This window comes from Schistocerca americana, chromosome 4, assembly GCF_021461395.2.
Source record: "Schistocerca americana isolate TAMUIC-IGC-003095 chromosome 4, iqSchAmer2.1, whole genome shotgun sequence".
Lineage (NCBI taxonomy): Eukaryota > Metazoa > Arthropoda > Insecta > Orthoptera > Acrididae > Schistocerca > Schistocerca americana.
The window spans coordinates 608,717,884-608,733,394 of NC_060122.1; the positions used below are offsets into that span (position 1 = coordinate 608,717,884).

General features: G+C 43.4%; 1 protein-coding gene across 1 annotated transcript in view; it reads right to left on the reverse strand.

Annotated features, from left to right (window-relative positions):
• The window catches only part of LOC124613646 (mucin-5AC-like), a 253,948-nt gene that overhangs the window by 42,657 nt on the left and 195,780 nt on the right, over positions 1–15,511 (reverse strand). The window contains exon 5 of the mRNA XM_047142361.1: positions 11,305–11,635. Coding sequence (XP_046998317.1) covers positions 11,305–11,635 — 331 coding nt within the window. The remainder of the gene's footprint in view (positions 1–11,304; positions 11,636–15,511) is intronic.

The following is a 15,511-nucleotide window of genomic DNA, read 5'->3' on the forward strand; positions in this document are numbered from 1 at the left end:
TTAAGAGCCTCTTGTCGTGTCTCCCGTCCTTGTGCCATTCGCGAACAGCGCGTGTAAAGAGCAGCTGTCGATAAATCTCCGTGTCAGCTCTAATTTCTCTAATTTTCATTGTCATTTCGCGAGACTATGTTTCCCTCTCTGTGCCTCTCTCTCAGCACCTGGCGGTGGAGTTTGTGGAGTATCTCTGCAACGTTCCCGCGCTTAATAAGCGACACTGTGACGAAACGTGCCGCTCATCGTTGGATCTTCTTTACCTCTTCTGTTAATACGACCTTGTTAAGATTACCAGACAGAGAGTATACGGACGGCTAGAGCAAGCTGTGTTCCGAAGATTTCTTTTTGCGGAATACATGTTGATTTTCATAGAGAGGATTTTTCCTTATCCAAAACTCTCATAATGCTTGCACATAAAACATATTCCATAATTCTACAACAGATTGACTTCAGTGATGTAATCCTATAATTAAGTTCATCTGTCCGATGATCCTTCTTGAAACCGGGAGTGATTCGCAAATTTCAGCAATCAGTAAGTAGCGTTCGTCACTACAGGTACGTACGATAAACTACTGCTAGAAGGGGAGCGAGATCTTTCACGTAATCTCCGTAAAATCTCGCAAGCGTCTCAGTCGGTGCAGATATCTTTCCCCTGCTGATCAGTCTATCTTCCACGCTGTTATTTTTCTGTAAATCGTCTTACCTACACCTACATATATGCTCCCGCATCTGAGGGTAGTTCTGATACCACTATCACATTCCTCCTTTTCGGGTGCGTACATAACCAAGTCAGATGGCGCAGAGGTAACACATTAGACACTAAACCACGACGATGGGCGCTCGAATCCCTGTCCGCCCATCCAAATCGCTTAAGGAAAATGTTCGTGTGGAAAAGACGATGACCATGTCCCTCCCTATCGTCTCTAATGAGCTTACTATCCGTCTCTGATGCACTCCTAGTCGAGATGACGTAACTTCCTAATCCTTCATTTTGAGATGTTCGGAAAAAAGGACTGTCAATGAACAGTCGTACGGAAGGGGCACAAGCTCAGAACTGGAAGGCAGGAGCTATCCCGTCATTTTGCCTCAAGTGGTTTAGGAAAACCAAAGATATCTAGATGCCTCGATGACTTGTCTGAAGACCCGTCACTGATCCATCTCCCTCAGTGAGAGAAACAGACAGGTATAACCTTAGACAGAGGAGTATTAGAAGAAGTCATACGAAGTCGAAACAGTTCTAAAGTCGTATCTCCCAAAATGAAAGAAGATGACAATACAATCACCAGGAGGGTGTAAGAAGAAAATGTCATCCATTACCTCCACAACACAATGCTGCGACAAACAACGTCGTCATTCTATGTTGAAGAGCTGTCCTATAGTAAGCGTGGAGACAAACTATTAACAGCAGACCTACATGCACGGATGAGGCACGCTTTACAGGAGACTCCTCCTCTGTTACGCAGTGTTGCCTAGTTGCTAGGGTAGGTAACTCGGCAGTATGTGAAGGTCAGTTCTCATTGGTAACATAAACGGTTTTCTGAAATGATGTGAAGACATTGATCCACTTGTTACAGTGATAGTTGGTCGGACTTTCCTTTGTGAAAAAATACCATCAGATCCGAATCACTAATAACTACGGGACTAATACAGAATAAACAATGGCTGTGCCCGCAAGGCGTAGTGATGTCCAATAAAAATATTCGCCGAAATATAAATGAAAATCGGTATTAAATTGAAAAGTACAAAATAATGAGAGATGTCGTCTCGTATGACCCGTAAATATGCTCGAGATTATAGAAAGTCGGAGGAAAGGTTTCGTCGAAAGGGATCCAAAAAGCCTAAAATTGTCCAGTGCCTAGCGAATGGGAAAGCTACGGTAGCGACAAAAAGAATTGAGAAAATGGGCGACAGCGATTACACAGCTGGCTCATCGTTCATACAATGGACAGCGACAATCCAAACGGATAATGTGTTAGCTTCGTTGGAAGGCAATACAGAAAACAGTGACAATGTAGACAACGGCTACGGCACAACGCCAGACGAGTATGCATCGCGACCACCAAACATCGTCGTGTTGTGAACCAATGATACACGCGATAAACTTTTGATTTATGGGTTCTAAATAACTATTATATTAAAGAGATTGATAATTAAAATTCATAGGCTATTAGTACGAAAAACTTGCTATGATTTTGTCCCAACGTTTTCACGAAATATCTACGGCGTGGACCCGAACTGTGCATACAAAAACTATTGTTGATAGGCATATCGATAATAAGTGTGAAATTCTGTGTACCCTGTTAAACACAGAATGTCTCGGCTGTTGTAGAAATGAATGCATAGTCTAGTTTATAATAACAGCCACTAGATGTCAGTTGTCTTCTGTTTTGCTTGGTAACCGTCATATGTTTAAAATGGCTGCTTCGCAGCAGAAATCGTTTGTGTTTTCGAGTTTGCGAAGTGCAATTCCGTGGTTTCAGTGCAAAGACTTTTCAGGTTGAGGTACCAAATTGATCCTCCGAATGGGTGGAACATTCGCAGATGATATAGGCAGTTTCTAGATACGGGATGCGTATGTAAAGAAAAGAGTCCTGGCCATCCTCGTGTTCCTGAGGAAAATGTTGCACGATTTCAAATTGCTTTCCAACGTAGTCCTTTAAAATCAACTCGTCGTGCCTACAACAACAGTTTGGCGTGTTTTGAGACGTCGGTTGGTTATGAAGCTGTACAAGTTACAGCTGTTACAAGCTCTGCGTCCTCCTGACAAACGCAATCGTGTTGCATTTTGTAACGAGATTCTTGATGCTACTGACAATGATAACACTTTCGGACAACGCATCGTGCTCAGTGATGAAACGACTTTCCATGTTAGTGGTCAGGTAAACAAACACAACGTTGGAATTTAGGGCCTACAGGACCCACAAGCAGCCATTGAATATGTACGAGATTCGCCCAAAGTCAACGTGTTTCGTGCTATATCCCGATCATTTGTTTACAGCCTGTTCTTCTTTGAGGGAAGCACGGTTAACGGTCAGCAGTATCTCGCTATGTTACAAAAATGATTGTTTCCGAGGCTGCACGAAGACAACTTCATTTTTCAACAAGACAGGGCACCCACTCACTGCAGCCGCCAACCGTTGGCTTGGTCGTCATGTCGCTGATAGACGACACATTGATCATCTGTAATCTGAACTTGAGAGGTTCGTAAATATGTGTGTAAAGTTTCATATTCGTATGTCCTAAGGTTTAATAAATCTATGCATTCAATGTACGTGTATTCTTTTTGAAACACCACGTATTATTGACATTGGCAGCTCTTCGAAAACGCTAAGGTAATGAACTGTGGAAAATCGGTCGCATAGTAATGGAATTCAACTGTCTTCAACATGTTGTAACGATATGACTATGGAGAACTTTCGTCAATACTGTTTTCTCTTCTTTACTGTGTCTGAAATATGTAGTTAATAGCACCACAATTTCTTATTTACTGCAAATGTATGTTTAAATAATAGAGTTTATATGTATAGCTATACAACTTTGTAACGAGAATTCGTGGTGATTCGAGATGACCTATCGACAGTGGAGAGTTTGAGTCCGGCGAGCATCCGCAACAATAGCGTACGTGGGTAGTCGTGTTTTTTATGTTTGGCACCACCCGGAAAGAAAACCATGTGAACTGAACTCGTACATACAGCAGGAGTTCTAACGATAAACGTACAGAGAATCGTGATCCTTAACGAAATATCCTAATGTGATTTCGCGAGGATTATAGAAAACGAGTGCTTACTTCCGGGTGAAACAATGCGTCAGCGATATTAATTGAACTGCATAAAGATTGTCAGTGACTGAGTGACCTGTGAACTGTGTTACCCCAAGAAATGAACAACTCTGATATCTTCATTAGCATGGACAGTAGCAGTATTCGCTCATTTACACTCAGTAATTGATTGTGTGTCACGTGTTCATGTTGTACACATCGACAGACTGGAGCACAACAATATTAATTGTTGCGACAATAATAAAAACAACAGAACAATTGTCAGAATATCACCTGAAACCGAAGAATTAACGTACTGAGGCCATTGCCGCAAATTCAAGGTCACCGAAATATCGACAGCGCCCCACTGTTGTCCAGCCACCAGGTAAAATGCTGAGAAACCAGAGGTTTTTATTGTGATGGAGCGATGTGAAAAGCAAGCGCTTTTAAGCAGATCTTATGAACTAATTATTTTCTGTTTAAAACTGAAGAGTGTTTCTTTCGTAATAAATCTAATATAATGCGTATAATCGTAGTTGATTCTGTAATTAATAAATTTCTGTTTATCTTTCCCAATCTTTATGAAGTGATGCTTACAGCTGAAACGTATTTAATGCAGCACTGTATCATACAGGAAAGTAATTCACCCTAACAGTTTCTCTAACACGTATTTTGTTGTCTAATTCAAAACTAACATATGCTAAATTCACTAGTGTGAATACTTCCACAGTTTTTTTAGGACGTTCCGAAATTGATTGTGTTCCCGGCATGTAAGCGACATCAGCACAGTAATTACCGTGGCACTCGAACTAACGGCTCTAAACGATATATCAGCAATGGACCGGTCAGTTGTGAACAGACAGCTCTTGTAGTGGACGTGCGAGTGTAGTGTGCCAACGATGATCACAAATCGCAGTGAAGTAACATATGTAAATCAGGTGTTCAAGGCATTCTCTAGAAGGTTCTGAAGAAGAGAAAAATACACTCCTGGAAATTGAAATAAGAACACCGTGAATTCATTGTCCCAGGAAGGGGAAACTTTATTGACACATTCCTGGGGTCAGATACATCACATGATCACACTGACAGAACCACAGGCACATAGACACAGGCAACAGAGCATGCACAATGTCGGCACTAGTACAGTGTATATCCACCTTTCGCAGCAATGCAGGCTGCTATTCTCCCATGGAGACGATCGTAGAGATGCTGGATGTAGTCCTGTGGAACGGCTTGCCATGCCATTTCCACCTGGCGCCTCAGTTGGACCAGCGTTCGTGCTGGACGTGCAGATCGCGTGAGACGACGCTTCATCCAGTCCCAAACATGCTCAATGGGGGACAGATCCGGAGATCTTGCTGGCCAGGGTAGTTGACTTACACCTTCTAGAGCACGTTGGGTGGCACGGGATACATGCGGACGTGCATTGTCCTGTTGGAACAGCAAGTTCCCTTGCCGGTCTAGGAATGGAAGAACGATGGGTTCGATGTCGGTTTGGATGTACCGTGCACTATTCAGTGTCCCCTCGACGATCACCAGTGGTGTACGGCCAGTGTAGGAGATCGCTCCCCACACCATGATGCCGGGTGTTGGCCCTGTGTGCCTCGGTCGTATGCAGTCCTGATTGTGGCGCTCACCTGCACGGCGCCAAACACGCATACGACCATCATTGGCACCAAGGCAGAAGCGACTCTCATGGCTGAAGACGACACGTCTCCATTCGTCCCTCCATTCACGCCTGTCGCGACACCACTGGAGGCGGGCTGCACGATGTTGGGGCGTGAGCGGAAGACGGCCTAACGGTGTGCGGGACCGTAGCCCAGCTTCATGGAGACGGTTGCGAATGGTCCTCGCCGATACCCCAGGAGCAACAGTGTCCCTAATTTGCTGGAAAGTGGCGGTGCGGTCCCCTACGGCACTGCGTAGGATCCTACGGTCTTGGCGTGCATCCGTGCGTCGCTGCGGTCCGGTCCCAGGTCGACGGGCACGTGCACCTTCCGCCGACCACTGGCGACAACATCGATGTACTGTGGAGACCTCACGCCCCACGTGTTGAGCAATTCGGCGGTACGTCCACCCGGCCTCCCGCATGCCCACTATACGCCCTCGCTCAAAGTCCGTCAACCGCACGTACGGTTCACGTCCACGCTGTCGTGGCATGCTACCAGTGTTAAAGACTGCGATGGAGCTCCGTATGCCACGGCAAACTGGCTGACACTGACGGCGGCGGTGCACAAATGCTGCGCAGCTAGCGCCATTCGACGGCCAACACCGCGGTTTCTGGTGTGTCCGCTGTGCCGTGCGTGTGATCATTGCTTGTACAGCCCTCTCGCAGTGTCCGGAGCAAGTATGGTGGGTCTGACACACCGGTGTCGATGTGTTCTTTTTTCCATTGCCAGGAGTGTATGTGTGAAGTTTGTTCAACATATCTTGACTCCGGAGCAAGAACAACGACGCATGGACGCCTGCCGCGACTTGTTTGAAATGAAGAATGTCGACAATTCTTTCGTGTAATAAATCGTCACGTGTTACGAGACTTGGTGCTACCAATATGACATAACTGACGTTAAAGACAATGTGTCGCGTGAGTTTGATAACATCCCCCCAAAAAAGAAAAAAAGACTTTTCTTACAATTTCAAATGGTTTGATGAACGTGTTGTGCATTTTACGTAAGTTGGGGAAATTATGTAGAATACTTCTCGCATTAAAATCTCTACGTTAACTATTTTATGTTCATCCAGTCTCCAAACGTTTTGGACAGATGGGGTATTTCCACCATTAAAACAGATCATGAAATACTTTCTTTTAATGTAATATTACTTAAAAACGTTATTTAAGAATCAATTTTGTTTTGTAATCAAGTGTCATACTGATACTGCTAAACTGTAAGTGCCACTAATCGTAACCGTTATTGAGAACTCCACCAACAAAAGCCATTACATAAAAATAAACATAATACCAGAATTCTTCATACACAAAAGCACTGGATTCAGATATAGACACAAGAAACGAACGAATACCAATCCGTATAATGGCACAGATGTTTATACAATTAACGACTGTCAAATTAAGAACACATCTGAACAATTCCAGATCTGTAACAACGCACCTACGGGATACTGGTCACTCAATAACAAATGCAGAACACAGTTTGGAGATCTTATTCAGGGAAAGCAAATAAGCTGTATTGAATATTGTAGAAGAGGTGCAGATTATAAGAGCTGGTTATCAGACACCTTCACAAGTCATGAACAGTCAAACAGATCTCAAACATCGCAGTCTTTTATTGAATTTTGATTATTTAGGGTCTTTCGACTAACTTTAATTGTGGGTTCGCTGTATAATTTTACTTACAGTTTCTTATAATCCGCCATATTGTGTCTGCTCGTATACTCATCTCCTCTTTCCAATACCGGCCTCCTCCCTCCCCATTATTCCCCGTCCCCTTCTCCCTATCTTTCTCTTATGTACTTCCCACTTTACTTCACACCCTTGTTCTTATATAGTGTTTTTATGTATTTTCTTTAATAGTAAGACCATCTATATAATGGAGTATTATCATACTCTTTTATGTGTATGGTGCTATCTATGGCAACACACACACACACACACACACACACACACACAAACACACACACACACACACACACACACACACACACACACACACATATATATATATATATATATATATATATATATATATATATATATATATATATATCACTGTTCTCTCGGAACCTCACAGTGTAGAAGGCGTGCATGTCACGGGCCAACACGCCGGTTTACAGTGTTTAACGTTCGGCTATTACCTGGACTCCGCAAGTCTTCCTTTAACCCAGGAAGCCATTTGTGACGGCCTTACTACATGGCAGAATGAATGCATATTCCGCATACACATTTGTAAGCAACACTTTCTGGTAACTGCAGTCCTTAGGTCCTGTTGCCTTCGTGTTATTTAGGACGGGTAATTTCGCCTCACATTGACTTTCATTCACGAACACACCCGCCAACTGTGATGATATACATGTGTGGTCAAAATAGGAGCGGTAGGCACAGGTGTGTTCACCGCTGTCATCTCAAAAATCAGATGTTCAACGGTCTGGACGGTTTCACATTGCGACATGTGAGTCCGACATTATTGTTGTAATTATTCTTTCATTTGGGTTTACTTTAATCCCTGATGGACCTACTTCATCATTACTTATATAATACTTCTATTTTAGAGACGTCTGGTGCTTTCCGAACGTAAATTGACGATGATAACCGGCTTTCTTAAGTTTGACTACCCTTGGTGGTTGCGTCAGTTAGTGCTCTTCATAACATCTTGGAACAAACATTAAGTCATTTAGTTACCTTGGACATTAAACCTTGTAAGTAATGTATGACAGTTGCTCATGTCTTTTGTTGTTAATTCGCATGCTATGATTTTAATTTTTAGTATTAGGAATTTTGAACTTAGTAATTCAGTAGTACTGCACTGATAAAGCTTTTTACTAAATTTTTTTTCGCAGAGATACACCTGAGGATGTACCAGTATGATACGAAGCGATTACAATAAAACGGTGAATGCGGCAGACTGGACTCTCTAACAGTTTTACCAACATTTCAATACTTCAACACATTTTCATTTGTTTGAATATTCTCTTCAATATGAACCATTCAATAAAACTTTCTGTCATTTCATACAACTCAGCTAATAATTTTTAGAGTAGTATCCACAATCGCTGAAAAGAATTTGAAATCTCACTAGTTAGACTATCATTTTCCGTGTAGTAAACATTTCTAAATTTAGAGTGACGAAAGTGGGTGTATGACATTACGCGGCAAGCGATCCTACCATAACATCTGACTTGTTTCTCTCTGGTTACGAGCTGCAGCTGCAGCCAGGTCAGTATAAAAACCTGACAGCTGGTGCACACTTGTTTTGTTGTTTATGTTTACTTTTTGTGAACGCTATTAATCTTTAAATAGCCAGTGTTTTTTTGTAAACTCAACAACTTTCAGGGGCATGAAAATATCTTATGTACCAGTAATAGTTGTAAATGTCGATTGGTTACCAAATTTAATGCCACTGAAGTACGTTTTACTAAACTTTACGGTTCAATATTTTCATCGTTAACTAAGTTTTTGGATGTACGAGAAAGACTATAGGGCCAATATAGAAGTTGGACAGAATATTAAATTTGTTTTATATGTCCTATTTCAGTTGCGATTTAAATATTTTTCTGATGAAAAGAGTCAAATAACTGCATCACAAAAAGAATGAGCTTAAGTCGCAATTGCATACATACTCAATTCTACTTTTAAAATTTTGGTTGACAAACCCGTTTTATTGCAACATCTAGCTTTAAAGGCTCTCCAGGCGTCTATATAATTTCGGCTTAAAAACCACTGCAGGTCCAAATATCGCCAAGGTTTTTCTGCTTTCAGATAAGATTACAAATGAAAAGGGACAAGACAAAGGTGAAGGCCACTGAGGAAATGACTGGGCACTGCTGACCGGAACAGGCGAAATTACCAAATCTGTGAAGGAAGGAGAAAAATAAGAGGAAGAAAAAGAAGAAGAATCACTTGTATAGTTCGACATCACCATATCGGATGGTAGAAGTAGCCAATAACAGGTATAACTGCACTTTGAGTCCTAGGTTTCAAATTGTTGCGAATAAGATTGTCTCTGTTGATTTCGTCACAGGAATACTTCCTCATAAAAACTTGAAAAACAAAAAAATATAAACCGAATTTCAACACATTTATTTGTTATGTTTAGATTTGCTTTACAAGTTTTTTACTTTTCATGTTTTCAGTTTTGCAATAATGATACTCTTAAACAAAAAAGATTGTAACGAATTAAAAACTATATATTTGTTATTTGTATTTTTGAATCGCCCTTTAACTTACAAGGCACTGTATCTCTACCTCCGTACAATCTCTAGCCTATTTATGTTGGTGGCTCATATGTGTGTGACATCTAAAGATAAAAGTGGATATTGATAACCAACCTCAGGGTCCTTTCTGTGGGAACGTATACTGACTACCTTTATTCTTGTATACAATTTTGTAATATTTATGCCATATTACTGTAACAAGTGCTGATTGTAGCTTACGTGTAGTAAAGTAAAACTTAAAACTGGCTGCTGGCTACATCCAGCAAAATTTAAATCCAGAAGTTTTTAAGTACGAGCGTGAGTCAAATGAAAACCTTAAAATATTTTTTTTAAAATATCATTTATTGTGCAGAAGTGGTACAAAGCTGTATCACTTTTCAACATAATCTCCCCCACGCTCAATGCAAGTCCTCCAGCGCTTACAAAGTGCATAAAATCCTTTAGAAAAAAATTCTTACGGTAGTCCGCGCAACCACTCATGGACCTCGTGGCGTACCTCTTCGTCAGAACGGAATTTCTTTCCTCGCATTGCGTCTTTGAGTGGTCCAAACATATGGAAATTACTTGGGGCAAGTTCTGGGTTGCTCGCTCTCTTCGTTCCCGCTTGGTGGATGTGAACCCAGGTTTCGTGCCCAGTAACGATTCTTGCGAGGAAGCCATCACCTTCTCGTTCAAAGTGCAGAAGAAGTTCTTCACAAGCACCAACACGTCGTTCTCTCATTTCAGGAGTCAGCTGCCGTGGCACCCATCTTGCAGACACACTGTGAAACTGGAGCACATCATGCACAATGTGGTGTGCTGACCTATGACTAATCTTTAAACATGCTGCAGTGTCATTCAGTGCCACTCGGCGGTTTTCCTTCACTATGGCTTCAACTGCTGCAATGTTCTGTGGAGTCACAACTCGTTGTGCCTGACTTGGACGAGGAGCGTCTTCCACTGAAGTCACATCATTTGCGAACTTCCTATTCCATTCGTAGACTTGCTGCTGTGACAAACATGCATCACCGTACTGAACCTTCATTCGTCGATGAATTTCAATAGGCTTCACACTTTCACTACGCAAAAACCGAATAACAGAACGCTGTTCTTCCCTGGTGGAAGTCGCAAGTGGGGCGGCCATCTTTATACTGATACTACGACGGTATGTGTGCAACTGCACTACGCCGCCACCTACAGGCCATTCTGCACGATGTTTGTAGCACGCTTACCAACTTACAGGATAACGGCGCGAAATTTCAATTTGTTATTACAAATTTAAGGTTTTCATTTGACTCCCCTCGTAATATTGAAATCCATACTCTCCGTCCTGAGAAATATTACGCCACATTAACGCATATACTATAAAATATCACTGAAATACTTTCAATAACTGGTAAAATGTTAGTGATATATAGAGGTCAAGTAAATTATCAGATGCATTTTATGTTGATAGCCCTGGAATTCAGACGACATTTCCGACTACAATCTAGTTGGCAGTGACACTCAGGAGTATGAAAGTATTAAATCGTCAGATTAACAGTCAAAGAAGACAAGAAGTCAGTGAACTATGAATATAATGCAGATAAACAGTGACCAAACAGTAACCACCATTATACAATGCTCCTCGTTGAACATAAAAAAAAACAGTGACGAGTATAACAGCCGTCGCCGAAAGAAGTTACCTTGTTGGTGGTCGTGGTGTTAGTCTTGTCTTCTCGTGAGGCTGTGGTTGCTGTTGAGTTGTCTAGCCTGGAGCGCAGAGGCCCGTTGGTGTGGCTGAGGTAGGACGCGGTGGGGCCGAGTGCCCGAGAGTCTGTGCTGTTGGAGGTCCGGTAGGGGCTGCGCTCCTCTGGGCGCGCCCTGGCAGACGTGGAGCCGTGAGAGGGGGAGGAGCCCAGCAGCGGAGGGCGGTAGGGCGAGCCGGAGGGCCGCTCCTCCGCCCTGCTGGGCCGCTCGTCCGATTTGCTGGACAGCAGCGACGACAGGTACGGGGAGCGTTCCTCATTCCTGGACCTGACAACGGACACCGTGAAGAATAGGTTCAGAGTACCGCAATTCCAGGCTGTGGCGAACACATGCAACGATCTGTGGGAAAAGAGATGTAGTCTACAAGGGTTGTAACTTTAACAGTGATAACTACACTACCGGCCATTAAAATTGCTACACCAAGAAGAAATGCAGATGATAAACGGGTATTGATTGGACAACTATATTATACTAGAACTGACATGTGATTACATTTTCACGCAATTTGGGTGCACAGATCATAAGAAATCAGTACCCAGAACAACTACCTCTGGGAGTAATAACGACCTTGATACACCTTGGCATTGAGTCAAACAGAGCTTGGATGCGCGTGTACAGGTACAGCAGCCCATGCAGCTTCAACACGATAACACAGTTTATCAAGAGTAGTGACTGGCGTATTGTGACGAGCCAGTTCCTCGGCCACCATTGACCAGACGTTTCCAATTGGTGAGAGATCTGGAGAATGTGTTGGCCAGGGAAGGAGTCGAACATTTTCTGTATCCAGAAACGCCCGTACAGGACCTGCAACCTAAGATCGTGCATTATCCTGCTGAAATGTAGGGTTTCGCAGGGATCGAATGAAGGGTAGAGCGACAGGTCGTAACACATCTGAAATGTAACGTCCACTGTTCAAAGTACCGTCAATGCGAACAAGAGGTGGCCGAGACGTGTAACCAATGGCACCCCATACCATCACGCCGGGTGATACGCCAGTACGGCCATGACGAATACATTACCACGATGTCGCCAAACACGGATGCGACCATCATGATGCTGTAAACAGACCCTGGATTCACCCGAAAAAAATGACGTTTTGCCATTCGTGCACCCAGGTTCGTCGTTGAGTACTCCATCGCAGGCACTCCTGTCTGATTCACCATCAAGGGTAACCGCAGTCATAGTCTCCGAGCTGATAGTACTTGCTGCTGCAAACGTCGTCGAACTGTTCGTGCAGATAGTTGTTGTCTTGCAAACGTCCCCATCTGTTGACTCAGGGATCGAGACGTGGCTGCACGATACGTTACAGCCATGCGGATAAGATGCCTGTCATCTCGACTGCTAGTGATACGAGGCAGTTGGGATCCAGCACGGCGTTCCGTATTGTTCTCCTGAACCCACCGATACAATATTCTGCTAAGAGTCATTGGATCTCGACCAACGCGAGCAGCAATGTCGCGATACGATAAACCGCAATCGCGATAGGCCACAATCCGACCTTTATCAAAGTCGGAAAAGTGATGGTACGCATTTCTCCTCCTTACACGAGGCATCACAACAACGTTTCACCAGGCAACGCCGGTCAACTGCTGTTTGTGTATGAGAAATCGGTTGGAAACTTTCCTCATGTCAGCACGTTGGTAAGTATCGCCACCGGCGCCAACCTTGTGTCAATGCTCTGAAAAGCTAATCATTCACATATCACAGCACCTTTTTTCTGTCGGTTAAATTTCGCGCCTGTAGCACATCATCTTCGTGGTGTAGCAATTTTAATGACCAGTAGTGTATTTATTTGTAAGTTATTCACAATAGATACAGGTTTCTAAGTTTCACTGTCCTTCAGAGTAGTCACCAGCATTGTGTATAGTCAGTTGCAACCGATGTAGAAGTTGTAGGATACCCATAGAATCGCCAGTTCTTTTAATTGTTCGAAGGAAACCTTCTATTGCCCGAAGAATGACTGTAACAATTCTGAAGCGAATGACATGAACTGCTTCCTTCAGTTTAGGAGTCAAGTTACAGTGACAACGGTTTATGCCCAGGGCGTGTGATGGGTGGTACAGCACTTCCCAGCTCCATCTACCGAAGAAATCCGTCACAAATTGAGCCATTTTTCTCAACATTGTCCTGCAAAATGATGGGCGGGTACTGCAAAACATATCTCCGCTTCTTTCCCTAAGGTGGTCGCAGGCTGTGCTCTAAAAATGAACAGCTTAGAGAAAGAAGCAGAACAATTTCTGCAGGACACGCCTATCATTTTGCAGGACAATCATCAGGCGCAAATGTCGTAAGTTGTGACTGATTTGTTCGATCGATGGGGCTGTGAAGTGTTTCCACCAAGAACACGTCCCGGACTTAGCTCTGAAAGAAGGACTTCATGACATTCACTTCAGAACTGTTACAAAGATTTGTCGGACAATAGACCGCCCCACTAAAACTATAAACACAACTGGCACTGCTAAGGATATCCTAGGATTTCCACATCGCTGGCAACAAATCTAAAGAGCTATGAACACTTGCTCATCTTCGATAATGTGAAGCACATCTCTTCTAATGCAAGCTCTTTGCTTTCCATATTTTGGAAGGAGGTAGTATGGACCAAAAGAAGAAAGAAAATGTCGGGTAGACATGTGTAGACAAGTGCTTATAGCTCTTAAGGTATGTACTTTAGAGCCCATATGTACTGGATTTTTCTTTCTTGTTTTGGTGTAAGGAATCTGTCCCCAAATTTTTGAAACGTCGTTCTGAGACACTATGTGCTAAATACCGATGATAATTTTGAAGGGCAGTAAAACTTTGAAACATGTATATATTTTGTCTAAGGTGCAAATAAATAGTTGCCAGTATCAAAAACCCTCTTAGTTGAAATTGGCTATCGGTAATCTGCAGAAAAAATGGTTTAGCCCATAATGTATGACGATAAAGAAGACCACTGGGTCTCTGGTACCTGTTCCTGGCCCGAGCTGCAAGCACCTTCGGATATGACTGCGTGAGGCCTAAGTGCAGCACTGCATCCTGCCGAGCTGTCTACTATAGTTCTGGTTCAGGCATCCGACCACTTGGAGGAGTGCATTACATCATATTACGAGGCAGGTCGCACTTGGTATATGGACGCACCGTAGGGTGCTAGTAACTTCAGAGATAGCTCTGAATTAGGGTGTCGCTCGATGTCAGAATAAGCGGCTGTGGACCTCAAACTCCTGAGAATGTTTGGGGTCAGTGCTAGACTCAAGTGCAGCTGGCACTTGCTCCAACCGTCTTTGATAGAGGGTGGCTGACACCAGTATAGGTGAGTCGCGGCACAGGTACTGCTAGCTGGCGCTGGACACGCAAGGTAAACTACTCGAAATTCGGCGAAGGGACTTTCTTTAATCCCACTTTTGGACCCTGGAACATTCTAAGGTTTCCATTTTTGACTTCTTACAGACCAAGAATGTGACAACCTCTGTGTTGTTTTGGGTCTGGAAGGTGAGAGTGGTGGATTCCTTGCCAAGGGGAATGTGTAGTCGATAGTGAGTGGGTTGGCGAGCTGGGGCCTAGCGCCTCCCACTGCCTCCTACTAAATGCCGTGTCATAAGCTACAGATCGATCTCGTTGTACAGTCATTTGCTGTACTGTTTAAAGAAGGGGACTATCGCAACGGCTCCTTCTCTTCATGATTGTTTGTGGTCTGTGGCCATTGTACTGAAAAACTGCTGGTCAGTCGCTAAAAATGCTCCTCTTTGGAAAAAGCGAATCTCTTAGAAGACCGGTGTGCACGGAGGAAACTCCCTATTGGCAGAGACCGCGGGTCCATTCTTGAAGCCCAAAATCTCGTTGGTAAGCTCAGGAGTAAGATACTACTGGAATTATATGACATGTGCCTGTTAGCTGTCTTGGTTATGCTAGTGAAAAGATTCTTTCGTTTTCAACCATGTTGTTGTTGTTGTTATTGTCCTCAGTCCTGAGACTGGTTTGACGCAGCTTCCATGCTACTCTATCCTGTGCAAGCCTCTCCATCTCCCAGTACCTACTGCAGCCTACATCCTTCTGAATCTGCTTAGCGTATTCATCTCTTGGTCTCCCTCTACGATTTTTACCCTTCATGCTGCCCTCCAGTACTAAATTGGTGATCCCTGGATGCCTCAGAACATGTCCTACCAA